Source organism: Sodiomyces alcalophilus, assembly GCF_042370955.1.
Source record: "Sodiomyces alcalophilus JCM 7366 unplaced genomic scaffold ACRALscaffold_1, whole genome shotgun sequence".
NCBI classification, from domain to species: Eukaryota; Fungi; Ascomycota; class Sordariomycetes; order Glomerellales; family Plectosphaerellaceae; genus Sodiomyces; species Sodiomyces alcalophilus.
In genome coordinates, this window is record NW_027263532.1 from 2,589,836 (window position 1) to 2,615,837 (window position 26,002).

Here is a 26,002-nt window from a genome sequence, read left to right on the forward strand (position 1 = left end):
TCGAAGTGAGGTATGTATAACAACACGAAGAAACGGGAATAATTCCCCTCCCAACTACATCCGCATATTAAACCCCGTCCGTTTCGTCTCCTGACCCCGCCATCCCCAAAGCCCTCCATCGGGACATCACAAAGGCGACCCTCTCGCCCAAGTTCGACATGGACGAAGGGACTACATGATAGTCCACACCCTCCCGTTCCAACACGGTGCGAAACACTCGGAACGTTTCTCTCCACTTTCGCGGATTTCCAGCGACATACTTCACTAACCAAGTTCTGCGAGACCGAAAAGTAAGGACCATGAATCCTAAATCATTTAACGCTGTCTTGCAGGATACAATCACCCTGGATGACCGTGCCTGGGACTTCCAAATTCCCAACCTTCCATCCCAGTACATCCTCGACACGCACAACCTTGTCAAGACAATCGTCCTCATCACAAACGCCGAGAAGAGAAGGCAGGAGATTCGCCTCCGTCTGGAATCTCTAAACACAAACCGCGCAGTAGCAGGCGACCCTCCCAGTCGTTTTCTCGTCGTCTCTGCCCTCGAGTTTCGTCCCCTCCATGCCCGCGCCTCAGCGAGCGGAGGACCGACATCTCCCAGCGAGGAGATCAGCGGTAACCACCCGGCCACGGGAAGAGAATGCACCGAATATCTGATCCGCCTCCTCCGCGCCGGCGTGCGCATCCAGGGAACCCATTACAATTTTTACGGCCACAGCAACAGCCAGCTCAAGTCCCGCACGTGCTTCCTCTTCGCCGCCTCCCGGGACGAGATTGCCGCCAAGGTCGCCGCCCTGGGCGACTTTTCCGGCTTGAAGACCGTGGCCAAGATGGCAAAACGGATAGGTCTGCTCTTTTCCACCTCCCGTACCGTGCTGACTATCGATCCGGCCCGTTGCGAGGATATCCCCGACATCGAACTGGATGGTTACACCTTCACCGACGGCTGCGGGTTGATCGCTCCGCGGCTGGCCCAAGACCTGGCGAGGCGAACCCGCGTCGTCTTTAGAAACACTCGATACACGCCCTCGGTGTTTCAAATTCGATATCGGGGGTACAAGGGCGTCGTGACCGTGGATCCGAGGATGAAGCCGCCCGGCCCTGTGCTTAAGCTTCGCAAGTCGATGAAGAAGTTCAGCGGTGGCGGCGACTATTCCTTCGCGGTTGTCGAGCATTCCAGAGTATTTCAGTCCGAACCCCTAAAGCATCCCATGTTTTCTCCTTGTTCTAACGACCTGCTTGCCATTAGCCCTTCGTCTTCGGCTATCTCAATGACGAGATTGTCATCTTACTGCAGTTCCTCGGAATACACCAGTCCGTATTCCTTCGCAAGCAGCAAGAGCACTTTGGCTTCCTTGCTGCCGCCCAGGCCGACTCGAGATCCGCTTTCCGCTTCCTGTCTTACCTCAACAGACCGGATCTAGCAGAGAAGGTGCTCATGACCTCACTCGAAGACGTTCGTCCCGCCATCACCAAGCTGGTCAACTCCGAATACGACAAGATGCTGAACAAGAGAGACGAGCAAAAATGCCGCATCCTTGTCCCGCAGTCTCGGCTCCTGTTCGGTGTGTGCGACGCCTGGGGTGTCCTGAAAGAAGGCGAGTGTGCCGTAAGAGTCACTAGGGACGGGGACGGGCAGCCGTACGCCTTGAGCGGCATGGAAATTCTCGTGACGAGGAATCCCTGTCTGCATCCAGGTGACTTGCAAAAGTTCAAGGTTGTCCAACGGGACGAACTTTCTCACCTTACCGATTGCATCATCTTCTCCACGCGTGGGAAGAGGCCTGCTGCAGACTTGATGTCCGGTGGTGATTTGGACGGAGATACATGTAAGCCATTTTGGGTATCTCCCCCCCCTCCCCCCACACAGTCATGTTGTAACGCTGACGAGGGCTACAAGTCTTCGTATGCTGGGACCCGGACTTGATACCGCGAACCATCTCTCAACCGGCCGAGTATCCCGGCGGGCGAGAGCCGCTAAACTTCAAGCCGATCTTGGACGATGATAGGCTTGTGTACTTTGCCAAGCATACCAATGCTTCTCTTGGACGAGTGAAGATCCTCTACCTCGACTGGGCAAAAGTTCTTGGTCCCATGAGCCCGCAGTGCCAGGAGCTGAATCGACTTTTCTCCCAGTGCGTCGACGGTAATCGCATCAAAGTACCACAGAAGCTGGAGAACGCGCCAACGCCAACGCCAGAGACGGCCCCGTTCATCTTGGACGCCCTCCACGACGCAGCGAGACGGGTCATCGAAGATAAAGGGATGGCCGATCTAGAAGGATACACCTTTGATGCCCTCGAGTTGCTGTTAAGCCGCGACCATATCCCGTCTCAGAGTTTGACCTATTCAAACTGACGTTGAAGTGGTGCAGGCGAAGCGACTACTCGTTGGAGGAATTCCTCCACCTCTTCGACTTCAATCTTCTCACTGCCGAGGAAAAGGCCTGGGTCATGACCCAGCTGCCACCCTCTGCCGATTCGCCGAGTCTAGTCATGAACGCCCTGTACAGCTCTGACCTACTAAACAGGGAAGAGATTGACCGGTTTCAACTCGGCGCACCCGGAATACGGTGGAAGACATTCTACACTTCCTCCCGAGACCGCCTCGCCACGTTCCTCGAGGCAGGCAGTAAGGCCCTGGGACTTTTTCATAAGAAGCTTCTCATGATTCGGGTTGACGAGCGCTTAACCGTTGCGATCTATGTCCCACAAAAGATCGAAGCATCGCAGGACTGCCTCGTCGACGACCGGGTACGTCTCTTGGCCTTCCCTCATTCGCACGGTGGAGAGAGGCGGAGCCGGCTGGCCCTCCCGACGAAGAAGCGATACCGCCTATACTGCGACGGAAGTACTTTTCAGCTGTTCGAGAACCAGCGTGGTAATACTTGGATCTTCATCGGTCGAGCCGCTTCCGACGACAGCAGTTACCGGGGAATCGAGAACAAGGGAGACAGACGTCGACAGCGACAGGCCACTTTAGACCAGGGAAACAATTTCGACTTTCGAGTGAGCATCGCGTTGGACAAATTCAGTCGAGGGTTGCAAACCCATGTTGGCCGCGTAAACCGAAGTGGCGTCTCCGCAGCGGTGAGTTCTCCCCTTACCCTGGACTAGGTGCCCTCTGGCGCCTTATGGGACCTTGCTAGCAAAACCCTCTGATGGCATCCCTATGCAGGAGATTTACGTGATAAATAATCGAGATATGAAGTCGATGCGCACCCTGGACTTGTGGCTCCAGCACATCGACACCGAAGAGAAACACGAGCTTTTCGAGAAGACTCCAAAGGAGTACGTCATATCCATGCTGCGAGACGTGGACTGGTCGTCGGAACAAGAACATATCGCTCAAATCGCCAAGTTCGAAAACGTGACGACGTTGAGGACCCTCAAGACGACCAAAGCGTATCGCGACCTCGTTAGCTGGCTCTTGGAGAGGGACCAGAAGGCTCTGCTGATCCGGTGTCACGACTTCTTGTTGTCAGAAATGCGAGACGGCAGCCTCGGCCAGATCGAACCCAAGGACCTATTGTGGGAAATGCTGGGGTTTCTGGGGCAAGCCCCGTTCCTTGCCCTCTGCTTCTCCAAGCTCGAAGACTGGAACCGACTCCCCGAAGACATGACGGCCGTCCTTGACATATCCGGGGCCGAAATTCTCCGAGCATTCGTCTTAGCGGTGGAAGTGAACCAGACTCTTGTCGTCGCGCCATTCCGAACGGTCTTGTCCCAAGTCAAGTCTCTGACTCTTGACCAGTTCGCCGACGTTGTAGAATTGATTTCCCTGACGGTGCAGTCACCAGACATCGCTCTCGATCTCTTGCTGGAGTGCCTGGAAGCCGAAAGCACCCGGCTCCTCACGGGGCGGCCAGCGGTAATTCGTCATTTCGTTCATAGCGTGATTGGCATCGCGCTCGATCACATCGGCGAGGTTCGAGAGGGAGGGAAGACGCGCGAAGGTTTGCTCGAGCTCCGTCCATGTAGCGACCAGCCCACTCGCTACCCATTGGTTGAGGTCCCATTTCGTATAGACACCCCCGGAGGGACCCCTGAGATGTCGGCGCATGTTCGTTTCTTTGCGGCCGGCCCCCCGACGAATTCTGCCAGCGGGAGGCGGTATACCATCGACGCTATTGTCCGCGAGAGCCAGCAGGGCATGGCCCGGTTTGAGTGTTTTCACCCGCTCCCCCCATTCTATCCGCGTTGCTCTTGGAGGATGCGCTATTGCGGTTCATTCGTAACCGCGGCGGCTATGTTTGACGCGGCGCGAAAATTGGCCACGCAGTCCGACGACTGCTGCCCAATCGTGAACGAGGTGCTGGGAACTCGCGGCTGGGGACCCGTAGCAAAGCCCAAAGAAGAGGATGGGGATGCATTTCCACAACTCAACAGCAGTCAGGCCGCGGCTGTGCATGCCGCCGTGAGGAATTCGCTGACGCTGATTTGGGGTCCGCCAGGAACTGGCAAGACACAGACCATCGTGCAAATCATCCGATCCCTCCAGAGAACGGATATGGAGGGATCGGATATTGGTCACCGCACCAACGCACAATGCAGTGGATAATGTGATGTCTAGGTATTTACATCAGGCCAAGTCTGACGAAAGGGAGCCCTTGCGGGTGTCTACCGAGGTGAGTCGTCTCATCGTCAAGACCCCTGAGTCCCGAGTCCCGACCTATGGTTCCGCAGTATATCTCAAGGTAGGTAGGTAGGTGGTTTGACTGACAGGCGATTGAATCCTCTTAGGTCAGAAAAGTAGCAGCGGAGCTCAGAAAGTACACGTGTGACGCCATGGCTGGACAGGAAATATACAACGACCACGCCGCCATGAGACAGGCGAAGAAAAAGGTCAAAGAAAGTCGGTTGATCTTCACAACTTGCATGGGCGCCGGGCTAGGACTGCTTCGTGGGCTCAGTTTTGGCTTCGTTATCATCGACGAGGCGTCTCAGCAGACGGAACCTGCGTCTCTGGTGCCTCTGACCAAGGGTTGTTGCAAGGCGATTTTGGTCGGGGATCACGTCCAGTTACGACCGACTGTACGGCAACACGCAACCTCGGTGGGGTTCGACGTCTCCCTTTTCGAGAGGCTTTATCGCAACGAGGGCCGCGGCGCACCTGCCAAAGTGATGCTGGATACGCAGTACCGAATGCATCCACGTATCTGCAGCTTCATATCAGAACAGTTCTATGATAGCAAACTGCTGACGGGCATTTCCGAGCGGGATCGAGTCCCGGTCCAGTCAGCATTTCCTTGGCCAGAAGCGAGACTCGGAGGCCCAGAGAAACAGATAGCGGCTGGTGGCGTACCGCCGCCACGTATGGTCTTCCTTGAGTGCGCTGCCAGGGAGGAACTTGGCCAGAAGTCCAAGCTGAACAAGGCACAGGGAGAGATGTGTCTTCGGGTCTGTCAGATGCTCCTGGCGAGTGATGGCATGGCAGGTCAAGGGAGGCCAGCCGCGGCACAGTCCATTGCGGTGCTCACACCGTACACCCGTCAGGCCGAGTTTACGAAGCAGTTGTTGTCGGGTCTGACCGGCGGCATCGAGGTTTCCAGTATTGACGGTTTTCAGGGCCGGGAGGCGGACATAGTGGTGTTCATAACGGTACGATGCAACGAGAATCGGGAGATCGGGTTCCTGACTGACATGCGGCGTATGAATGTTGCACTCACGCGCTGTCGATCCGGGCTGATCGTCATTGGGAATCGGGCGACGCTGACGGGGGCAGAGCCAGAGCTGGAGAGCACGATAATGTGGCGGCGACTTTTGAACCACGCGGCAGAAACGAGCCTGCCAACGGGGACAAGCTAGGACTGAAGCGTCCCAATAGTCTTGAATTCCGGCATCGATTGTCGGCTTTCAGGGAAATATGTGCTTTGTCGAGTCGTTTGGCTGTTTTCTGTCCGGAGATGTTGGGAAGATGAAGAGTTCTCGACGCGGGGGCATAAACGCGTCGAAAACTCGCGCGTAGTCACGTGACCCTTGGTAGAGGGAGGGGTTAGGTCTGCGTACGAAGTACTGATACCTGAAGGAGGACCCCTCCAAGAACATCCCCCATCTCTTGGGTGTGTCCCAGTTTTAATCACTCCTTACTCCCAAAACATACAATGTCAACCATCTCCGTTGCCAGTCTCCAGCGCATTACGGCCAACAAACTTTCGCAGTTGCTCCTCGCCGAGCAGGCCGCAGCCACCGATCCCACCGTTGCGGTTATCGATGTCCGAGACGATGGTGCGTTTTCTCCCCGGGCCAGTCGGGCTGGGCATCTTCTGTTTCTCTGCATACACGAGACTACTAACCGGGATCCCTCCTAGACTACATCGGCGGGCATATCAAGGGCAGCATTAATGTCCCCTCGCACACCCTCGACGCCATGATGCCGTCTCTCGTTCGCCGACTACAGGACAAAAAGACGGTCGTCTTCCACTGTGCTCTTTCCCAGCAACGTGGGCCCAGCGCTGCCCTCCAGTATCTAAGAGAACGCGATCGGCTCGTCAAGCCGGAGGCGGGGGCGACAGAGTCCGATGAATCCGACCCCAACCAGCTCGTTTACCTCCTCGACCGGGGCTTCGTCGGCTGGCAGGAAACATATGGCGAGGATGAGCGCCTGACCGAAGGATACAACAAGGAACTCTGGAAGGACGGGTACTAAGCTGGCGCCAACGTCCGCCTACCCGCTACGCCGTCTCCTCCAAGGACCGCGGACTGGCTTGGAGGTTTCGGCCTCTCCTGGGCTGTCCTTTGCTCGTACGAATATCCTTCCGGTGACCTCTTCGGTTCTAGCGGTCTCGCGACGAACACGGGCCTCGCTCCCAGGTAAATCTACATGACAGAAGCTGCTGGGCATCTAGGACAGCTCCACGCGCGACTCTGAAACATGGAATCCTCGGTTACATGGGCTCTAGTGGTAGGTCGCAGTGCAATTGCGAGCACTGTCGTGACAGCAACTCGCCAGTAACGATGAACAACCAACGTTCGAGTTCGTCGAGGGGTTGGTTCGATTATGGACGAGTTCCAGCATGTTTTCGCTGCCCGTGTGAGCTCCGTGGACATCTTATGAACGATGCGAAAATGGGAACCGCTTGGCAATGTGGACGATGGACCACTATAATCATACCATACAAACCCAGATTAGATCTAGAGTCGAAATAGACCCTTACCTTATACCGGTAACGCGGTGGATGAGGCGAAAGGTGCATACGTTGTAAAGGCTTAAAGGCTCTGGAAATAAGTGGATGGAACAGCCCGAGGGCGAAATGGCCTAAGTTTTTGGGTTTCCCTGCTTTCCTTGAAGGCGATGACCGCTGATAACGTGGCATTGGAATTCGAAGACCTTTTACATCCTGGTATCGTTGATGCTCTTTGCCTACCTACCTAGGTGCGATGGATGACCATCTCCCTGGCTGGGATTCGTTGGCGTTGCTTACTAACGGTGTGTCAGGGCCCCTCAGGTACAACGGCGTAGTGCACTTTCAGTCGTGGCGCCCCGCCAGCCCCTCCTTTGGCGGGGTGCGTTTTGTCCACCTGAGACCCCCGTTTGCGCCAGGACACTACAGCAAATTTCCAGTGTCGCGAAATCCGACCCTCGCAGTGCAATCACTGATTCCACCTACTTGGTGAACTTCCAACGCCTCTTCTCCCCGACCGCTCCCTCGCCGGCCCAACCACCCACTTCGCCCCTATCGTCCGTCCGCGCGACGTTCCTGGAAGGCCTGAGGACGCTGAAGGCTGAAATCATGTCTCCTAGCGCTGCGGATAGCGTAGGCGGTCGCGCCAAAGCCGACGACCAGGTGGACATTAGCAGTGCGTGGCATATCTATTCACTCAGCCTGTTCGCTCCTGTCTTCTCCCCCGATTTGTGTTTGGCTGTCCTGACACCCGGCTCTCGTCCGCAGATCTTGGCTACGTCGAGACGCCCAAAGTCGACGGTCCATGGACGGTTGAGAAAGTGGTCGCTTCCATCTCTCAAGATGCGCCATCGTCTTCCGGGACCAGCTCGCCATTACCCTTCTTCCACATGCTCGAGCGGTTGAAGACGACCAAACGCGAAGGATGGCGACGCTTTGGCATCGACAGGTATGTGCCCTGCGCCCTGGACAACGACGAGCGTGGATAACCCCACCACGATCCTAGAGACTGTGACTGACCGGCATTTTCTTCTTCGCAAGCAGGGGAGAATCCATCGCCGACCACATGTACCGCATGTCCCTACTTACCTTCTTCGCTCCGCCGACCCTAGCGCCCCGCCTGGACCTCAACCGGTGCATGAAGATGTGCCTGATACACGACATGGCCGAGTCGCTCGTCGGCGACATCACGCCTGTCGACGGCGTGGCCAAGCCCGAGAAGAACCGGCGCGAGGCCGACACGATGAACTACCTGACGCGGGACCTCCTGGGGAACGTGTACGGGGGGCTCGCGGGAGCGGAGATCCGGGCCATCTGGCAGGAGTACGAGGACAGCGAGACGCTGGAGAGCCAGTTCGTGCACGACCTCGACAAGATGGAGCTCCTGCTGCAGATGGTCGAGTATGAGAAGCGCGGCCGCGGCAGGCTTGACCTGGGCGAGTTTGCGTACGTGGCTACCAAGTTCTCGCTGCCGGAGACGAGGGAATGGGCCGACGCCTTGCTCAAGGAGAGGGAGGAGTTTTGGGGGTCCGTGGAGCACGTCCATGGAGAGGCGGGGGTCGAGGGAGGGGTGGCGCCCGGTACGAAGGAGAAGCAGGACGATTATTACACCAAGGAGTGAACGAGTGGACGAGGGGTGGTTCTAAGGTTGGGTTGAGGACGGTTTTTGCGTTGCGGCATTTCTGAAGACAACTGCATTGGGCCGGGACACGGGGCGGAATAGACTGGGCGTCCTACGACGACATTCATGAGCGGCGGACTTGACTCATTTTGTGCTGTGGGTTTTTCTTTTTCACGAACACTTTTTGGCGTAAAATGCCGATTACCATCATGATCTAATGCGTTTACATACAGACAGCCATTCAAATCTCATCTATCCAATCAGCCCTGTTCCGCTCCCTACTTCCCCGTGTCCCGGCCTGCGACAGGGGCCTTATCGGGAACCGCCAGGGCCAGACCTCACAGACATGTCTGTCTGGTGCTCCCTGTACATCCCGTTCTAACCGCAAAGTTGATCCCCCCTCCCCGGTCTTAAGATGGTCGTCTCCCGGTCTCCCGCCCCACCCTCTGGTGGTTCCCGTTGGTGGTGTGCTGTACTGCATGGGCACCCGGATGGCCAGCAGTATGTTACTATCAAGTCGGCTTTTCCCGTCGGGATCACAGCATGGTTCGAAATGGGTAACAACAGCCGATCTGGGGTGTCACAACAGCTCTTGGAGTGGACGAGTTGGCTTGGGTGTGGCGTCATGGCAACGGTTTGTCTCTGCACGTCGTTGGTCAAACGTTTGAACATTTCAGGGGCATGTGGAAGGACGTATATTGCTAAAGTGCGAACCGGTGGTACAAGTTTACCACCATGTCCGGGAAGGAAAGAAAAAAGAGCGCACCACGCGAACTAGAAGACTGTCATGATCCTAAGCCCTGTGGTGAAATGCCTGGGGGGAAAGCCTGCTACCAATGAACGGGCTTTTCTCGTGTTCCGTCCACCTGTTCTTCCTTGTCCATGTTCATCTCTGTCCTCTGCGAGATTTTCCAAATTCCGATTTCCCTTTAACCCGTTTCATGTAGCATAAGTCAGGCCCGTGGGGGGCTTCTGAAATCCCATTGTGGCGTCATAACAGGCCGTGAGCGATCGTAGAGAGCGTGTGGGTAGTTGGATCTTGGTTGGTCAAGGTCATAAGAGGCGAACGAGAAGCAGAGCTCCCTCTAATGGTCATCGCAGTGGTACTGATCGAAATTCGGTCCACAGGCGGTGTCGCCGTGAGAGTGACACTTCGAGCTATTTGGCTTGACTCCTTTGGCGCAGCAAAACTGGCAGTTGCCAATAGGCGAACAGTTGCTGGGAGCGATACAGGCGCGGGCCTCGTTGGGATTGAGCAGCGAGGGGAATGCAGCGGCCTGGAGGGCCAGGGGGAGGACGGCCAGGAAGATCTTGATGGAAACCATGTTGGTTCTTGAATAGTGAATGGTAGTGGACTTGGAAGTCGTTAAACTGGTAGACTCGGGAGTGGTTCTGTGCGAGACGTGCGATGATGGGATGCACTGATTCATCCCCAGGAACCAGGAAGCCGTCGCTCCTTATATAGCCATGGATAATCTCTTATGAAGTCTATCTTCACGTCGAATCGTCCTCCATCTCCTTCGTCCCTCTTGTCATCCGTAACGGCTCTGACTCGATTTGGGAATCCCGATTCCTTCTTTCAGCACAGCTTTGCATCGCCAGATTTAGGTTGTCCGACGCCGAACGGGACGGCAGCGCCTAGCAAACAAGTTTACAGTTCCCTTGGGATATTCTTGCGGGGTTGGGAGTTTTGGGGTTTCATTATGAGCTGTTGCCGTGTGAGATGGGTCGAAACGTCGTATTGCAGACTGCGTTGAGGGTGAGCTCTGAGCGCTGGCTCTGAGTGGGTGTGACAATGCGAGTATGACCGGGAACCTACCTAACTCGAGGTAGTGGTGTGCCGTGATAGTCGACTGAGGCCATCAGGGTGTTCAATATCTGCAAGTTCCACACCACATCAAAACGGAAAGAGGTTCATGTGTCTTCACAGTAAATGCCCAGAGTAGTCTAGACTCTAGAGGTGGTGTTCGCTTAGAGGGAAGTCAAGCGAAGAGGGTGGGAGTCCACCACCATTTCAACGGTCGTCGGGAAGGGGCCAGGGAGGGCAAGTTAAGCACCTGCCTTATGGAGAAAGAGTACTTAGGGACAATATTGTAGGTATATAAGAAGAGTCGGCAAGGCGCGTGACTGGTGAGTAAATTAGATACCTATGCTACAACCCTCAAGCAGCTCCAGGACGAGTGAAATCTAAACATCTTCCCGCAGCCAATACCAAGGGGAAGTTCACCACTTTACAGACGCACAATACAACCCATCTCGTCAACTGCTTGCCATGAAACCGTTCACGGCTTTTCCGCTCCTCGCGGGACTGGCCTTGCCAGCCGCGGCACTTCCACAGGAAAGCCCCGTTGCGACTCCCTCGCCGCCGGGTGACAATTGCACGTAAGTTGTGTTGTGTTCCCTGTCAATCTCCCGCCGTCTTTTTTTTTTCCTCCATCAGAACTTTGTGCCTGTGTATCCTGACTGGTACGCTGCGAATTTTCAGTTGGTACGAGGACCACTGGGACTGTGAGTCGGCCTGCTCGACCGTCACCATCACCCAGCTGGGTATCGATGCCACCGTCACCGACTTTGATGGGTTCATGACCTCCATGGACAGCGCCCACTCAACTTCCGGCGTGACTTTCAGCGGTGAGGAGGTCTTTATCTTCACGTCTGTGTACACCTACCCGGGTGGTAGCTTCACCGGGTACGGGGTGTACGATTCGCACGCCCTGACCCAGGCCGGATACACCGTCATCACCGAGCTGCATACTACGACCACCTGCGAGACGAGCTACACCTTGCCGCCGTCGCCCACAGGGTCCGTCTGCAGTCCCCATGCGGATCACTGTAAGTTTCTGTCTTTCTCTCTGTGTTTGTTTCTTCTTCCTTCTTCCCCTTTTTTCTTTCCTTCTTCCCCTTTCCATCAAGTGCGCATGTATGCCTATTGGATATTGTCTGACAAATTAATGCGGCAGGGCACTGCGACCCGACGCCTGGCCCTGAGCCCACCTCTCCCCCGGGTGACGAGGAATGTGTAGCCCATGACGATCATTGGCACTGCCCCGATGGTGTCGAAGAGCCGCCTTATCTTCCTGGAGACGGCCCAGACGACGACGATGACGACGACGACGACGACAACAATCAACCCAGCGGAGGGACTGGTGTTTCCGAGGGACCGCCCCAACCGTCGGCGGAGGTAGTTGACGACGAGAACGGAGTTGCAGGACTGGAAGTCATGACCAAGACGCTATTCACAATCTCCCTGGTTCTTCCCATCATCTTTGGACTCTTGGCTTGATGTAGAAGCGTGGCCTAGGAAAGGATAACAAGATGTACAAGGAGTACCTACCATAGTCACAAAAAAGTATGATGCAAGCAATAACAAAAAAGAAAAGAGAAAAAGAAAAGAAACAAAAAACATACAACACCGGGTATTCGCTGGTCGTCACCGACCCAACTACTAATCCGGCCCTCACTGGCTTATCTATGGGAGAGCGGACGGGATCCCGAGCTTTCCAATGGGTATGGTCGTATGTACTAGTGTAAGAGTGTAGAGGCTCTTATATAGCCTTTCAAGGAGACATACTCTAAAAAGTAGGTAGGTAATCCAAAAAGGAACATACAACACCGGGTATTCGCTGGTCGTCACCGACCCAACTACTAATCCGGCCCTCACTGACTTATCTATGGGAGAGCGGACGGGATCCCGAGCTTTCCAGTGGGTATGGTCGTATGTGACAGGAACAACCACGGGAGGCTCTTATAAGCGCTCTGAACTGACAGGGAAATGAAAGAAAAGAGACAAACTCAACAAAAACAACAACGCATACAACACCGGCCATTCGCCCGTCGTCACCGACTCAGCCACAAATCCGAACCTTACTGGTAGAAGAGCAGACAGGAAGTCTTGCTTAGAGGAAGCATAAATAAGACGGAAGTGATGCGGACCTGAAGGCGGTGCATGTTGTTCAACTAACGCTATCTAGAGGGAGGCGATTCGGCATTGACCATCCTACCTCCAAGGCCTGCCGCCATTGTCAGTTCTTGAGCAACTTGAATGCCCTCGCCGATAAAGTCAAACCAGTACATCCGAGTGTACCTCTCCAGCCCTTCTTCGACAGCAGCCATAAACTCGTGTTTTTCTATGCCGCTTTTATCGACGCCGGTGCCCAATTCTATGCCCTTGGCCTCCATCGCACTAATCATAGCTAGCCTGGAGGCGTCCTCCCAGGCCGAGCGAGAATCCCCGGCCTTGAGGATATCGTCCATCCACGCCACCGCCCCGGGCGAGAAGCGATTCACCTCTGTCTTCTGGGTTTGCGCGTCCAGCGCAAACGTGTCCGGGTTCAACGCCAGCACCAGGTTGAGCAGCGTTCGGCGCGAGCTCACCCTTACCGTATACCTCTCCAGGCCAACGGCGACATGCCGCAACCAGGTGCCGGCGCTGTGCTCCGTGGCGAAGCTCCAGGTGTTCATGAGGATGCAGAAGAAGATCCAGAAGCTGATGCCATAGGCGTTCCAGTCCTTGAGCGCCGCCGAGCCGACGGTCATGGCCCACTGGCCGAGGATAAGCATGTGCAGGAGCCTTCGTAGCCAGACGGCCTGCCATTCCTGCCCATCGACTAACCTTAGTTCGGGCGCCCTTTCGAGCCGCAGCGGCCAATTGAGGAGTGAATTGACCACGCTGCTCTCGCCGTAGTAGATGGTCCAGTGCGTGGCGTTCATGTGCTGCGCCGAGAGGACTAGGCGGTTGTACCCGCTGCCGCGGTCGACGCGAAGACGCCGCGGGCCGGCGGGAAAGAGACGGGACACGACGAAGCCGGTGGCTGTGACCAGCAGGAGGAAGGTCAGGAGAAGCCAGCTCGCCGAGACGATCGAGAAGGCGACCAGGCCGGCCCAGACGACCCAGCCGGCGACGCGGGAGAAGAAGTTAAAAGGGTGGTCTAAGAAGGACGACGGCGGCGGCTTGTTCCCATCCGATGGGTGGCGCACGACGTGCACGAGGTCGACGGTGTGCGGGCGAATGTCACGGCGAAGCATGTTCTTGTGCCTGTTCGGGACGTGATGCGACTTGGAGGCGCCCAGGCACAGGCGCAGGGTCTCGGGGTTGGCGAGGGGGTACTTGTCGCCGTACCGGCCGTCGAGACACACGGGCGTCGTGCTCGCGTCAAACTCGTCGAGGAGGCACGTCTCGTCGCTCACGCGGCACGAGCGCAGCATCCGGAAGCCGGCCGGGGTAATAGGCCAGCACCACCAGGCGGTGGCGCCGGTGAGCTGATAGATGTGAAAGACGTGCGATGCATCGAGGAATTCGAGCAGGGCCGAGAGGGGGAGCAGACCGCCGAGCTCTTCGACCCAGTCGTGCGTCCGAAGCAGGGCGTTGAAATCGACGGTCACCATGTTATTATCTTCAGTTTGCGAGAGTGAGCGCCGTGACTGACGCCCCTCACGTACCGGGAGAATGGTCTCACATTTTAACGAAACTGAGCCGAAGGCAGGCAGGCGAGTAGGCGCCTTGTTTCGTCCTGGTCCCATTCATGGACGCATACGTGACCATTATTGTTCGTCGCCGAGTTGCGCTGCTGATTACCTAGCCACCGCAAACTGGAAAAAGGCAGTGCCCAAGGACTGGTAGGTTGTGTGCGGATCACCCGACAGACATCGTGTGCGATCTTCTGGGCTGCTGCCTTTAGGCTTGGCGACCAGAGGCTGATATCACGTGGAGGCCGCCGCCCCTTGATTCCTACCTAGCCACAGGCTTTGGGGCTGTGCGGCTTCATAAGGCTGAGCCATTTCTGGATACAACCAATCAGAGATCTCCGTTACTAGCTGTTTCGGATCCAGCCTTAGTAATCATTTTAGTCCAAGAACTAATGACTCGCCTGTCCGAGCTGTCGAGCCGTGCCGTGCCGGCTTTAGTTAGTTCGTGGGTAACCTCTCCCTACGCTTCCATGGAGCCTCTCGACGCCATCGAGTACGCCTCGACCGCTTGCCACATATGTCCGAACCGGGTCTGGGAGATCGGCTCACGCTTTGACGACTGGGAGACCCAGCTCCCTCGGCTACTCCTCCAGTATGGCGAGTACATTGGCCGGGCGATTGATGCCCAAGACCACATGGCTTGCACAGTCGAATTCTGCGAACGCTCAGCACTCAACTTTACCAATGTCGTGCAACGCCACGAGCCGCTCTACTGCGTGGAGCCGTGCTACCGTCTCCAGGGCCTGTTCGACGAGCGGCTCCTGGTCAAGGAGCTGTCCTTCACCGAAAGACGTCCCACTGCCTGGGCCCTGGATGGACTGTCCATCGTCAGCCCCTCGCAGCCGTTCATGGCCATCTCTCACGTCTGGTCGGACGGAACCGGCATGGGCGGCTGGCCTGCCGGCGAGGTAAATGCCTGCTTGTTCCGGTACTTTGAACAGATTGCTCGCAGCTTCCAGTGCGAGGGCATCTGGTGGGACGCCGTGTGCCTGCCCAGTGCCAAGGACGCTCGGTCTGCGGCCGTCAACAACATGGACATCAACTATCAGTATGCGGCAGTGACGCTGGTGCATGACTGCTTCCTGCGGAGACTGCCGTGGATCGAGGACCCGGACGCTGCCTGCTTTGCCCTCATCATGTCACCCTGGTTCAGTCGGGGATGGACTGCCCTAGAACTAGCCAAGTCCCCCTGTGTCAAAATTGTGTTTGCGGACGACATGATAGTGGACCTCGACGCCGACATCCTAGACGTGGTCAAGGACGGCAATCCCGCAGCGAAATCCATCCGGGCTCTTCGGAGACCAATCGAGCAGCTCGATGATCTTCTCGACGTTCTCGGTTCGAGACACACCTCGTGGACTAGAGACATGGCCGTCATTGCCGGTCTCCTGAGCGGTATCAGCAATGCGTCGGGGGCCCAGAGAACCATCTACCAGGACATCCTGCTCAAAATTGGCCAGCTCTCTCACGGACACCTCTTCCACAAGCACGCTACCATGTCGGGCGGCTTCAGCTGGTGTTCCACGAGCCTTTTCCAGTTGCCCCGGGCTCGGGGAGATGTCCGCTCCATTCTGCGAGTCACCGATCAGGGAGAGCTTAGGGGCTCCTGGAAAGTCGTCCACCTCGATGCCATCCCTGCCGAAACCTACATCTGGGGATTGTCTCACCCCCTTGTCGAGAGAGCGATGCAGTCTGCCTTGGCCAATAAGAGGATGTGTGTTCTTCTGGCCGAGCCGACGGCCGAGTCTGTCGGTCGAGGCATTTTGGTCAAGCTCTGGAAGCACCGAGAAGACTGTTCAAAACTCAAGTGCCAGTACCTGGGATCGCTCTTCTTCCATTCAGGAATTGACCTTGAGCATGCCCCCCATACTGACCTTCTTATCGGAGACGTCGAGGGATGGCAGCAGCTGGACGATGAGGAAGACGCATGGGACATGCTACGACACCTGGGGGGGATCGACAACCCGTCGCCCGCTAGCAGCCAAAGTGACACATCCGTGCAACCCTCGACCCCCACGAGCGGCTCTGCTGAGACATACGTCACGGAGCCGACGCCACCTACAGGCACAGGGCCTGGCACTATAGTCTCCATTCGCCTCGCAAGGCCGACATCAGAGCAAATTAGACCGCTTCCGGACGGTCGACCAGCTCCCATGTCTGTGGCGAGAAATCGTATCTTGGAAGTGAGAAACGCAAAGGGCAAGATATCCAGCCAGAACAAATACGGCCGAACCTTGCTCCACTGGGCCGCAGGGGTCGGGGACATGCAGACGTTTCAGCTGGTGCTGCACGCCTTCAGGACGGCAGGAGTGTCGTTGGCAGAAACGGATATATTCGGAAGAAACTGTCTTCACGTGGCCATCCGAAGCAACCAGAGAGGCGTGGTTAGGGTCCTCCTAAACTTGAAGCTGCACCTCGACATGATCCGGGCACAAGACATGTGGGGGCAGACGGCCCTGCATCTAGCGGTGGCCAGGAATGATCCCATGGTCATTGAATGGCTGGTGGAAGAACTGGACTCTGCCACTCTCAGAATCGAGGACAAATTCGGGAGCACGGCGCTGAGTCTGGCAGCGAGGTGTCTGCCTGAAGACCCGATCGTGACCATCCTGCAAAAGTACGTAGCTGATGGGAGCATCTACGCACGCGATCGATCTGGCAAGACGGTCCTCCACCACGCCGTACGAAACGCGAACCTGCAAGCGGTCGAGTTCTTGATCAGTCACTGGCCGGAAGAGCACATCATTGCCAAGTCACACGCTGGAGATACTGCGCTTCATCTCGCCGCGCGAAGAGGATATCTTCAAGTCACCAGGGCCCTAATGGGCCGCTGGCCCCGCGAACATGTCGCTGACCTTTCCGGGTCCGGCGAAAACGCACTTCACCTTGCTGCGGGCGACAAAAGCTGTATGACCATCGAGTTCTTGGCGGATTCCTGGCCTCGGGAGTATGTCACAGCTCGGACGTCAAAAGGATGGACCGCACTGGACGTCGCGATAGTTCGGGCAAACACTCAAGCCGTCACGGTCCTCCTGGATCGATTTTCCCAAGATTTTCTTGCTGCTGCTAGTGAAGTATCGGGTGAATATTCTCTGCTTCCTCAAACTGCGTCCCACCTTCCGAGCATGTTTAATCTGCTCGTTGAAATTTGGCCAGAGGGCCGCAGAACTCTCGATAGGGACGCCTGGCGGAGCACTTTCGATGGCTTGATTCGTATTCATCAGCCAGGCTCCGTCGAGGCCCTCGAGGCCCTTATGGGTTGGATGCCCGAGGTCGAGGATATGGTAGCTCCATCAGAGGCGGGCCAGACGGCGCTTCACTTTGCAATCACACACGACATGACCCTCAAACTCCTACTGAGCCGCTGGCCGACAAAGCTCCTTACGTGCACAACGGACGGGGGGGAGACTGCACTCCACCTCGCGGCTGAGGGAGGATATGCCGGGAGCGTCAGGCTGTTGTTAGAGCGCTGGCCGCCGAAGTACCTCACGGCCAAGACGTCTCTGGGGATGACGGCCCTCCATCTCGCGGTGGAAAGCGGCAATCCCGAAACCGTCAGCGCTCTGCTGGACCACTGGCCGCCGAAACACGTCTCCGCCAAGATGACCTCGGGCAGAACGGTCTTCGAGCTGGCAGCACGGAGAAAAAGCGTGGCGGTGCTGAAACTCCTGGACGACAGAGTGCCCGGCAAGCGTCGCTCTGTCAATTTCAGCGACAACCGTCAGTTGTCCCGCGTCGACGCCGAATACGCGACGATGCAGCGGATCCTTAGAGAGCGACTACCACGGGCAGACCGGGACACCGTAGCCTGGTTCGCCGCCGCACCGCTCCACGACGCTGCAGCGAACGGACGCACGGAGGACGTTCAGGTTTTGATGGAAAGGCTACCTCAGGAGTTCGTCACCGCCACGACGCATTCCGACGAGACAGCGCTGCACCTCGCCGCGCAAGGCGGGCACACCCAGACGGTCGAGGCCCTCTGCCATCGGTGGCCTAGGGAGCACATGGCCGGTATTTCGGCGGCCGGGTTTACTGTCCTGCATATAGCAGTGACGAATAACAATCTCGAGATGGCTACGATCCTGCTAGATCACTGCCCTCAGCTCGCGTCTGCCAGGGCGGATGACGGCAAGACAGCGCTACACATGGCAGCCAGCCGCGGAAACCTGGCGATGCTGCGGCTGCTTCTCCCTTGGTTCTCCGTCGAAGACCTGTACGCCGTGGATATGGGGCGAGGGAACGCGCTTCAGCTGGCTGCGGGGAGCGGCGTGGAGGCATGCGTTCAGCTGCTGTTGCAGAAGCTCGTCTCGGGCGGGGGGGTTGCACCGGCCGCGCGGGGCCACTGGCCACTCGTGGGAGCGATCAGCGCGGCGATCCGCCGTGGCAACGAGGCCATGGTGCGGATGCTCGTCGAGAATCAGCCCTACGAGCAGTTTCAGAGTCTCCGGGATGATATACACGCTCTGGCCGAGGACAAGTCGAGCTTGCCGGTAGGAGCGGTGCGTGGGAAGATCGAGGCCGTTCTTCGGTTGGTGTGATTCCGCTTGCGTGTGACATGGCCAGCCCCTCGGAGGAGGGGGATACGACAAACGATCCGGATTGCTTTCGCGCAAGGAGCATGCGAAGGAAGCACTCGATATTTGCTCTATCAGGGTCAGGGATCACCCGTACAAGGAAATCCAGATTTACGACCGCTATACTCGACAGTGGAGCACAAGGAAATCATGTGTCTCCTGGATTCCAGGTTCCTGAGCAAACACGAATACCTCTACCTTACTTATAAAGGCTGGTGCATAACCAAGAGTGGTCGGTCTCGACGGCAGTGGGTTGAGCGGACGGGACGGGGCCTCCCGAGCTGCCGGCCGATCCCGCTCTGTTTCTCCACTTTATTATGCCTTGATCCTATTCGCCTCCTTGCGGCGAGTACATGTATCTCGGACGCTGCATTTTTGGTGCTTTAGACTGGGCACGCTCGAGACGACCTTGAATAGGTGACTCTCTTGGCCTGTTCTTGGACAAGCTAGATCTGCGTCTTGCATTATGCAAAGAGAAAGACTCGGGACATAAGTCAACAATGGGGTTACGGCATAAGCCACAAGGCCAGGTCTTTGCGTGCCGAACATCTTGGCGTCAAGACTCGAACCCCGCCGGCCCGGCATCGAGATTCTGGGGACTGGGGATGAAGACCAAGAGAGGCGACGTCGCCTTGTAGTGACGTGACGGGCAAGCGAGGATACCATGGTCCATACTCAGTGCCCTGCTGCCTTCGTTCAACGGTCAGTTGCTCTCATGCAGTCCCGTTGCTTTATACAGTTTCTCTCGTCTCCTCGGGACTTCAATAAGGGAAAAAGAGATCATACAAGTGTGGCGGACCCACAGTTTGCCAAGTGCTGCGTGTAAGACGCATCGTCTGTCTATATACAGATAGACCTCGACAACGACAAGCCATTCCCGCGCCCGTTTACCTTAACCGATGAAGAACAATTGGTTAAGTTCCGACGGTTTTGCGGAGTGGCTGTGTTGGAGGGTGAGATACACCGCATAATCAAGAGGGGAGGCCTTGAGAGGATGCAAAAATGCAACCCTGCAGCCTGGCCAGGCTGACACGCAGATAACAATGGACTCGCTGAGGGCCGGGATATGCATTTCGAAACCCCCGACTATAGCTATCACGACACGGCGTTTTTTTTTTGTTTTGTTCAGTGTACATATCGTCTATATAAAGTCGATTCTGGAGCGGCATTACCGGTCTCTCTGTCTTGAACATTACCGACCAAGCCACTGTCCACTACTGTCTTTCCCCTTAATCATTACCTTACACATCCCTCTTGACTAGCTTCTAGTGATTGACTAGTTGGCATGATCTCTCTAGTCGGTCTTATTACGGCCCTTGCGGCGGTCGTTGGTGTCACGGCTCTGCCGTCGCAGGATTCCAGCGGTGTCATTCTAGAGGCGCGAGAGAGCCATCTACAAGCGAGGCAGGCCGAAGCCCCGACTCCGGCTACGCACGTCCGGACTCCTATATCTGGGCCGCATGGAGGTTACCGCTATGAATGGTGGACGAATACGCCCAATTACGAGGCTCCTAATACTGCATACACGCTGGAACCAGACGGTGCTATTAGTGTGGAGTGGAACGATGACCTGGCCTTGACGTTTGGGTTGGGCTGGCACCGGCCTTATGGTAGTCGTCTCAGGTAAGAATTCTAGGATGTGAGGCTCGAGTCGGCTTCCTCGATGTGGCAGCATCTCGCCATGGCATGGCAAGCCCGAATCCCAATGCTGACATATCGTGACAGGGACATCACCTACTCGGCAAATCTGAGCGTGACGACAGGAGCAGCCGTAAGTACCCTCCTAGCTCATTTCTACCGCGACGCGCTGCTATTTTGTGTTCAAGATATGGTGGTGTCCGTGCCTAACGTCGGGCCTTTACTTACTTCTGTCAGTTTACTGGCATACATGGCGTCACGATCAATCCGTTTGTCGAATACTACATTGTGGATGACTACACCCCCGAGTTCCAGAGCTGGTTCGATCGCTTCAACAACGAATCAACCATGTATGTAAGCATGGGCGAGGTGCACACGAGCTTTGGGGTGTACGACCTTTACCTGCACCGTACGTTTCCCATGATGCAAGAGTATCTCCAGGCGCGAAACTGGGCGATTCGCAGAACGACGCGCTCCGAAGGGACGATAAAGACCAAGGAGATATTCGATGCGTGGTTGGGGTCCCGCTCTTTTTGGCTTGGTTCTCATCTGTCCATGCTCGTCGGCGTGGTGGCCTGGGAGGGAAGCCAAGGAAGTGCAAGAGTGAAGATTCTGGAGGACGAGGAACTAGAGGGTGGGACCCTTTGTTGGATCCAGTGAGTTTGAGCTGTGATGAAGCCTGGCTTGCGAGTTGTGACTTGGTATTCGTGAGGCGAGTGTGCGTCTTGTTGTTCCTCGAGTTGGATGTCGCAAAGACAGGCCAGGGGGCTAGGAAGAAAATTCCCTAGAAAAGCGGCATGATGCCATGTACCTCCTCAGCTGTTTCCAAGTGACGATCTGTCCGTAGATAAGCCTGGCAACCCTCTTTCCAGCCCAAGACTTCCTCTCGGTGAAGCCGTGTAGGTGGGAAGAGGTATAAGATTCGGAGTCGGTGTCATGGCCGTGATCTCGACGGGCTGGCCGGCGTTTTCTCACCAAAGGCGCCCTATGCAGCTGAAGGTCAGGTTCTGAAGCTCCGCGAAAGATTTGCAGGCTGTTTGGCCACTTTGGCATGGTATTGGTACGGTATAGTTGTCGCCAGCCCACTTGGAAGGGTGATGTTCTAAAAAGGGGCGACTCCTCTCTCCCCGTCTAAGGGGTAATTAAGTACCTAATCAAGCTTATCTTATCATGCTTATCTTATCAGACCCTTCCCCACTCAAAAGTACACTACAGAAAGTCTGTTTATGTCCGTTGGCGGGCCACTGAGAAAGGAAGCTCCCAACCTTCGTAGTCGTCCAGGTATCACGAGCTTTGGAGTCGGACAATTCACCCTTTTGTTCGTTTGCAGCCTAACCAACTTCTTCCGCACCTCCCGGTTGCTGCGACGTACAAACCATCCAAGAGCTATCCCTTTGCGCCGCCTCCAGATGGCTATAGTCGTTCGCTACAACTATTGACAGCTGGGAGCGGTCAAAGCGATCAAAACAATCATCAGAGCGACGACCGATTGACCACAAACCGAACCGCCACCCCATTTCCCGGCCTCGAAATCCTCGAGTTTGTGTAGCCGAAATAAAGCGCCGCACAATGACGCGATCGTCGCACTATTATATGCCGGGCGCATACCTAGACAGCCAAGCCACTGGCATCCACCCCAGCGTCTTTCGGCCTCCCATCTCCTCATCCGCCGCCTCGTCGATGCATCTCGCCCAGTCAGCCGCGAGCCTGGTATCCGAGAACGCGTCGTCTGCCATGCAGGCCAAGCGGAAACGAAACCAAAACGACTCGTCGCGCGAACAGACGCCGCTACAAGAGTGGTCCGGCTCCGACGTCAACATGAACATGGACGGTGCGGCCGATCACGTACGCCGACTCGATACCCCAGCGGCCGGAGGACTAGAAGGAGCCAACTTGGGTCGGTACACTCTTGCTGGTCAGCTTGAGACGCCGGGAGGAGCCGCGCGATCGGGCGAAAATGGCAGCCTTGAGAACAGTCTATACTCGGACAGCGACTATCGAAAAGCCCTAGGATCCAAGAGACCTTTTGCCGAAACCGAGTCACCTGCGAACGGCCACCCGAACTTGCTGGTCAATCCTAACCGCGAAACCGAGCCGAGCGAAGGCTGGAGCAAACTCGCTTTCAGCACCATCGGTGGTGTCGTGGGGAAATTCTGGGAATTCTGCAAGACCGGCGCCTTCAAGGGGTTCTATGCCGGTGGGGGAGAAGGATACGCGCTGAATAATCATCTTGACAGCAAGCAACAAGCCCCGAGGGCATGCGATCCCCGAGCAGCCAACGGAGCGAACATCCAGGAAGCCCCGAACGCGAATGGATACTTTCCTACCTTCAACCCCTCTGCCGTCGCCAACCATATGGTGCCGGGCGGGTTCCCCCAGTCCGACTACGCGCCCTATAGGCCGGAATGTTTCGAAAACACAATGACGCCCGACTCGACGCCGTCACGACCGGCCGCGAAGCGCAGGCAGCTCGATGAAGCCGACGAACTGCGCAGGAACTGGATCGTCGTAGACGAACCGGCGTCAACCCGGAAGAGGAATCCACGACCCGTATCGAGAGTATCGGCCCGCGGGCCGTCCCGGAGTTCTCGACCTTCCATCTCCACAGGCCGTCGCATCAGCGTCCCAGCCTCCCGACTCCATTCCACCCCGACCGCCGCCGCCGCCGCCGCCGCCGCAACAGCAGCCTCGCCCCGTCGAACCCCCCACGCGTACCAGAACCGCATCTCGCACGCCGGGTCGCCCAGCCTCAGCCCGCGCGAACCCGCCAGCTTCGCCAGCGCGCGACTCTCCTTCTCGACGCCCTCGTCCCCGGCGGTGCCCTCCCCCAGCCGCATCCCCGTGCCGTCGCGTCCCGCCGGCGGGGGCGTCATCGGCCCGAACCCGTTCGCGCGGCCGTCGAGCTCGGCCGACTCGTACCACCGCCGCGACAGGAGTGGCGACGCCGGCGGCGCGCCGTATACGCACCGGCGGACGCAGAGCGGGGCCTCGGCTGCGTCGCCGCGTGCGCCCAAGACGCGGGACGAGGCGATCCTCCTGGACAGCCCGCGGCTGACGCCCGAAGCGAAAAAGTTGGCGGCGAAACGTAGGAGGGCCGAGCAGGATGCTGATATGCGGATGAATGACCTCAATACGCGGCTCAAGGAGATGATCCGGCAGGGGAAGGAAGCCCTGGGGACCAAGGTTGAGGTCATGGGAGATGCTGGGGGTTGGGAGTCCGACGACGAGTGAGGAGCGAGCCTCAATTTTGGTTTCTTTTTTTGATTTCTTTTTGTATTCCCCCTTCCCTCACCTCTATCCTGTTTTCCCCTCATAATGCCTCTTCTTCTTTCGATCGCGGCGGAAAATTGTGTTTTCTCTCGACGGCCTGGAGTTCGGCGCCGTGTGTTGACCGTCTACGGACGGGAACTTGGAAGGTCATGACGGGAGCACTCCACGCCGGGATCATGCTCTATGATTTCACATCCTCTACTTTTACTCATGTCTGATATCCCCCATCTCGATTTCTTGTTCTTTATGAGTGGACTTTCTGCTCGTACTTGAGATACCTAAGCCTCCGTAATGAAGGAGCGTGTTAATAGTTGATGAAGCCCGGTGTGAGCTTGTCTCTACCGGTCTACGTTCTATCAAGAAGCTTTTTGTCTACCCAAGTCATGTCGTTTGGTTTTCCACTCCTCTGCTCATACAATACCCTTCCCCCTTTACCCCTGAAGCTCTCGCCAGGTGCATTTTTTTATCCAAGCACTCAGCCGACTATCGCACTGCCCCTTAATGCCACCATGCCGTGGCATTCTTGGACGGGGTTCGCCCCCTGAACAGACTATAACTCGCATGTTCGGGTTCCGGCAGTGGAGTTGTCAGGCCTGCCGCCTAGCTGCCCAAGGCCAGGGTTACATTGCAGGGCCACGTCAACACAAGACTTTACAGATGGGCAATATATCTACGGTGTGTTCTCTTTATTTTCAAGTTCTATATAGTTGGACATCACACAGGTCTCTTGCCACGGTCCGCAGTACTTTACCTTCGAAACTGCATCTTTTTTACACCTGCAGCGGCACTGGTAAACGATCCTATTCCGGTCGATCCAAAGGGCAGCATCAATGGACCCTTATTACAGATTAGATTCCTCCGTTTAACCCCGTCGACGCCTCGATTGCGGCTAGAGCTGTCGGCACTCCGTGCAAACACCGCTCACCGACCTTGATCTGCTATAGCAGTCAGTTTGTTATCGAGCCGCGATGGATTGGCCAAGGGTTGCAGAGCCAGCCGAGGATGGTCAGCGATTGCAAAGCCCCTACGCTGGCGAGACGACTGGCATCCTTGGTTGCGATCGGTCCTGTTCATAGCCCGCATGTACGGCGTTGAGGACCTGGTTGATCCCAACGAAGAAGAACGACCCATACGACTCAAGGACATCCCTTTTCCAACCATACGCTCCGAGTCCGAATGGGATACCGCTGCATGGGACCGTGAGTATTCAATCTGGCGGTACCGCAGGGATGAATATGACAGCCAACGCCGAGACCTCAAACATGTCCGCTTGTATATCATGCAGACCGTGTCTCGCGGCCTTAACCATGTGTACGATCACACAATGGAAGTCAAAGATATCATACAGGCGTTGAAGGCATACCTGAAGCCCACCAACACTCCCCTACGGACAAGGAAGAGGTGAGATGACCTCCGTACCATCCCGGGACTCGGATATGCACTGTAACATCTCTAATGTCAAGAGTTGGGATCTAGGAATCCGAGACATATTCGTGAATAATTTCGCAGAACCGATGCTTGGAAACATATAACTTCGAGGGTGAAGCAGAGCTTGGATTATTGGTAAACGGCGTCAGCAACAATGCCGGGCTGATGTAGAGTCTAGATATCATATGGATCTCGAGCCATCTAGTTGATCCGACAAAGACGATGATCCTAACGTTGGTTGAGTTGGAACGTGGATGAAATGCACAAGGCACGGTCACAAAGACCTTAGACGCCCAAGGGATCCAGGGGACGACATTCCAACAGCCGACCTGTCCTTCGTAGATTCCATATCTAAGCGTAAGTAGAGATCATGAGGCTCCAACTAATGATCAGAACGCCAGTAAAAGTCATGATAATGTCCAATGTCGAGGCCTACGAAGTATGTCTTCAAGAAGCTCCAGAGGATGCGATCCAAGCATACAGGGACACCCAGAACGTGAGCCGCAGGTCTTGATAATGTACGTTCCCCACAGAGTATAGATGTCCGCTGGCCACCTTGCCGCGCCGATCTCCGCGGGGTAATTTCTCCGGGACACGAATAGGAGGCGTCCGGTAATGCATGCGTGATGTCGGCTAAGGGAGGCTCATACATTCTAGGTAGGTAAGCATTCGCCAAGTAAGTCCAAGAATAAAGGGACTGACAACTGCCGAGCGGTGGAACTCAACCTGGATTCTGCCAGACGTCCACAACAATTATTATTGCTTCTCACTAAAGACTGAGACTCGAGGCTCGGTATTTCACTGGAGAGGACTTATAAGTATGTTCATCCATCCGTGATTGTCCTTAACCGATATGAGGTTGAGTGCAATTCGTCTCAG

The 26,002-nt window shown here is 56.2% G+C and overlaps 9 protein-coding genes across 9 annotated transcripts; 7 read left to right on the forward strand and 2 right to left on the reverse strand.

Annotated features, from left to right (window-relative positions):
- Positions 1–295: 295 nt before the first annotated feature.
- Positions 296–5,810, forward strand: ACRALDRAFT_2056344 (uncharacterized protein; the record flags this gene model as incomplete). Its single annotated transcript, XM_071021763.1, has 6 exons — positions 296–1,184; positions 1,253–1,832; positions 1,904–2,333; positions 2,378–3,092; positions 3,181–4,479; positions 4,746–5,810. Exons 1-6 carry the CDS (start codon positions 300–302, stop codon positions 5,808–5,810), a joined length of 4,974 nt encoding a protein of 1,657 aa, XP_070879181.1. The 5' UTR covers positions 296–299.
- A 225-nt stretch (positions 5,811–6,035) lies between these two features.
- Positions 6,036–7,224, forward strand: ACRALDRAFT_1059947 (uncharacterized protein). Its single transcript, XM_071016147.1, has 2 exons — positions 6,036–6,230; positions 6,314–7,224. Exons 1-2 carry the CDS (start codon positions 6,107–6,109, stop codon positions 6,649–6,651), a joined length of 462 nt encoding a protein of 153 aa, XP_070879182.1. The 5' UTR covers positions 6,036–6,106; the 3' UTR covers positions 6,652–7,224.
- An 80-nt stretch (positions 7,225–7,304) lies between these two features.
- On the forward strand, positions 7,305–9,112 carry ACRALDRAFT_1059946 (uncharacterized protein). Its single transcript, XM_071016146.1, has 3 exons — positions 7,305–7,802; positions 7,895–8,075; positions 8,171–9,112. The coding sequence occupies exons 1-3, from the start codon at positions 7,736–7,738 to the stop codon at positions 8,745–8,747; spliced, it is 825 nt and encodes a 274-aa protein (XP_070879183.1). The 5' UTR covers positions 7,305–7,735; the 3' UTR covers positions 8,748–9,112.
- A 315-nt stretch (positions 9,113–9,427) lies between these two features.
- On the reverse strand, positions 9,428–10,407 carry ACRALDRAFT_1059944 (uncharacterized protein). The gene has a single exon (XM_071016145.1). The coding sequence runs from the start codon at positions 10,070–10,072 to the stop codon at positions 9,833–9,835; it is 240 nt and encodes a 79-aa protein (XP_070879184.1). The 5' UTR covers positions 10,073–10,407; the 3' UTR covers positions 9,428–9,832.
- A 292-nt stretch (positions 10,408–10,699) lies between these two features.
- On the forward strand, positions 10,700–12,109 carry ACRALDRAFT_1059943 (uncharacterized protein). The gene is made up of 3 exons (XM_071016144.1): positions 10,700–11,129; positions 11,233–11,579; positions 11,708–12,109. Exons 1-3 carry the CDS (start codon positions 11,020–11,022, stop codon positions 12,028–12,030), a joined length of 780 nt encoding a protein of 259 aa, XP_070879185.1. The 5' UTR covers positions 10,700–11,019; the 3' UTR covers positions 12,031–12,109.
- A 195-nt stretch (positions 12,110–12,304) lies between these two features.
- Positions 12,305–14,132, reverse strand: ACRALDRAFT_1079007 (uncharacterized protein; the record flags this gene model as incomplete). Its single annotated transcript, XM_071018847.1, has 3 exons — positions 12,305–12,319; positions 12,616–12,680; positions 12,749–14,132. 3 exons carry the CDS (start codon positions 14,130–14,132, stop codon positions 12,305–12,307), a joined length of 1,464 nt encoding a protein of 487 aa, XP_070879186.1.
- Positions 14,133–14,605: 473 nt separating this feature from the next.
- Positions 14,606–15,562, forward strand: ACRALDRAFT_2095344 (uncharacterized protein; the record flags this gene model as incomplete). Its single annotated transcript, XM_071022718.1, has 1 exon — positions 14,606–15,562. A coding segment is annotated over one exon (957 nt), but the record flags the coding sequence as incomplete, so codon positions are not given.
- Positions 15,563–20,015: 4,453 nt separating this feature from the next.
- On the forward strand, positions 20,016–21,227 carry ACRALDRAFT_1079006 (glycoside hydrolase family 11 protein). Its single transcript, XM_071018846.1, has 3 exons — positions 20,016–20,410; positions 20,513–20,558; positions 20,663–21,227. Exons 1-3 carry the CDS (start codon positions 20,073–20,075, stop codon positions 21,083–21,085), a joined length of 807 nt encoding a protein of 268 aa, XP_070879188.1. The 5' UTR covers positions 20,016–20,072; the 3' UTR covers positions 21,086–21,227.
- Positions 21,228–21,994: 767 nt separating this feature from the next.
- On the forward strand, positions 21,995–23,656 carry ACRALDRAFT_1067214 (uncharacterized protein; the record flags this gene model as incomplete). Its single annotated transcript, XM_071017419.1, has 1 exon — positions 21,995–23,656. The coding sequence occupies one exon, from the start codon at positions 21,995–21,997 to the stop codon at positions 23,654–23,656; it is 1,662 nt and encodes a 553-aa protein (XP_070879189.1).
- Between the last annotated feature and the right edge of the window lie 2,346 nt (positions 23,657–26,002).